This window comes from Anneissia japonica, unplaced genomic scaffold (genome assembly GCF_011630105.1).
Source record: "Anneissia japonica isolate Jap-2015-1 unplaced genomic scaffold, ASM1163010v1 scaffold11048_len50068_cov101, whole genome shotgun sequence".
In the NCBI taxonomy this organism is placed as follows: Eukaryota; Metazoa; Echinodermata; class Crinoidea; order Comatulida; family Comatulidae; genus Anneissia; species Anneissia japonica.
Genome location: NW_022716214.1, coordinates 9,198 through 11,026, shown reverse-complemented (window position 1 = coordinate 11,026; position 1,829 = coordinate 9,198). Strand labels below are relative to the sequence as shown.

Here is a 1,829-nt window from a genome sequence, read left to right as displayed (position 1 = left end):
CTTTAGAAGAGATGATTAGATGACGAGATCCTGGATCGCTTCATGTGTACATCTTTAGAAAAAAAATGATCAAGAACATCTGAAAGGTCACTTTAAGCTTCAGTAGACTATAAATATAAAGGATAGGCCTATGAAAACTTGAGTTATGGGTAGAATGTTGTTATTTTAATTTACAAAATCATGGTTATGTTGAACTGTAACGAGTACAGTCAATTAACAAAATCTTCTCTTTTTATTCAGAAGAATGAAACCGTCATTGACATGTTCACTTATGGTCAGCCTGCTAAGTCTACCATGGCTACCAACAATATTATCTACAACAACCCCGACGGCTAAAGATGTACCCTATACCTGTAATATGTGCTGTCAAGGGCCATCTGGGCAAAACGGCTTTCCGGGAGTTCCCGGAACACCTGGAGGGGGTGGTCAGGCTGGTGCACCTGGTAATAGGGGTGACAGAGGTGAAACAGGAGCTTTAGGCAAAAAAGGAGAACCTGGAAATAATGGTCTAAAAGGTGATAAAGGAAGTGAAGGATCTCCTGGCAAACAAGGTCCAGTCGGACAATTAGGTGTTAAAGGAAATAGTGGATCAAAGGGCGAGCCAGGATTTGTCCGTAAATCTGCGTTTACTGCGTTGCGCACGACTTCTATTCAGGAAACAGAATCAGCCATCTCTTTCACATCGATGAAATTTAATATTGGAGAGGACTTTAACAAAACTAACGGAAGGTTTACATGTAGTGTTTCTGGAGTGTATTACTTTATGTTAAGTTTTGAGTCGTATAATGGAGTTTCTCCATATGTTAAAATTAGGTTGAATGGGAATGAAATCATATATATTCGTACTGGCGCCACAGGTTATGAGCATTATAGCTCTGGAGTAACACTTCTACTCAATGTTGGCGATCAAGTATGGCTCACAAACGAAAAAAAGAAAGTGTATGGTGACACTACCATTCCTTTCATATTTTCCGGATTTATGGTATACGATATGGACTAACAACAGAAAAAACATATAGTTTAAAGTACAGCATACTTGTTCCTTATAGTTTTCAAATAAATATTGGCCTTAAGTGGAATGACCACAAGAATATTTTGAAATGGCTAGTTTACTTAGTTAAAGAGGGGTATACATTATTTCATTTTCCTGATATTCTGTGCCTCCACAATGCCCTAACCTTATTCCATTAATTATCAATGTATTAGTTGTACTTGTATAACCTGTAATGTTTGTTAATAATTGTAAGAAACGAATAGCGTGTAAATCCACAGGCTTAATTATGTTTTGACAATGCTACCTACGGAAGCTTAGTATTCATTTTATTAAACGTGTTTATGCAGTAGTTCCTATAATTTATAGTTTTATTTTGTAAATTTTGTTAGAATGTAAGCGAAAAGCGTAATTCGAATAACTGTAAGCCATAGTACAGAAAAATGCATTCACACCGACCTACCAAACTGACCAGAAAATCAGATCAGTAGGTAAGAATAGGAACGTTTAACAGTCAATAATACTATGATTTTTTAATGCTATAGAGAGACCCAGAGGCAAAGGAAATAGAGTGAGATGTGTGGCAATGCATTAAGATGCATGGGCATGGAAGTGAGAAAAGATAGGATAGACAAAATCGTTGGTTGTTACGATACGTTAGGTAAAACCATGGAGAGCTATGTGTCATGTTGTACCGAATGTGGGTACGAAACATTAAAGCCCCATTCCCGGCAAAATTTCAATTTTTAAGAAAAATCTAATTTTTGTATAATGTTATAAAGATTTATAAATATAATACGGAATTGCTAGTTTAACTGAATTTAGACATTCCTAAGAA

The 1,829-nt window shown here is 36.1% G+C and overlaps 1 protein-coding gene across 1 annotated transcript; it reads left to right on the top strand.

The window, feature by feature from the left end:
- The first annotated feature begins 236 nt into the window (after window positions 1-236).
- Window positions 237-1,562, top strand: LOC117109654 (complement C1q tumor necrosis factor-related protein 3-like). The gene has a single exon (XM_033252039.1). It carries the CDS (start codon window positions 245-247, stop codon window positions 998-1,000), a length of 756 nt encoding a protein of 251 aa, XP_033107930.1. The 5' UTR covers window positions 237-244; the 3' UTR covers window positions 1,001-1,562.
- The last annotated feature ends 267 nt before the right edge of the window (window positions 1,563-1,829 follow it).

Bases quoted from the DNA above. Each gene is read 5' to 3' on its own strand.
- LOC117109654 (XM_033252039.1), top strand. From the start codon at position 245: ATGAAACCGTCATTGACATGTTCACTTATGGTCAGCCTGCTAAGTCTA.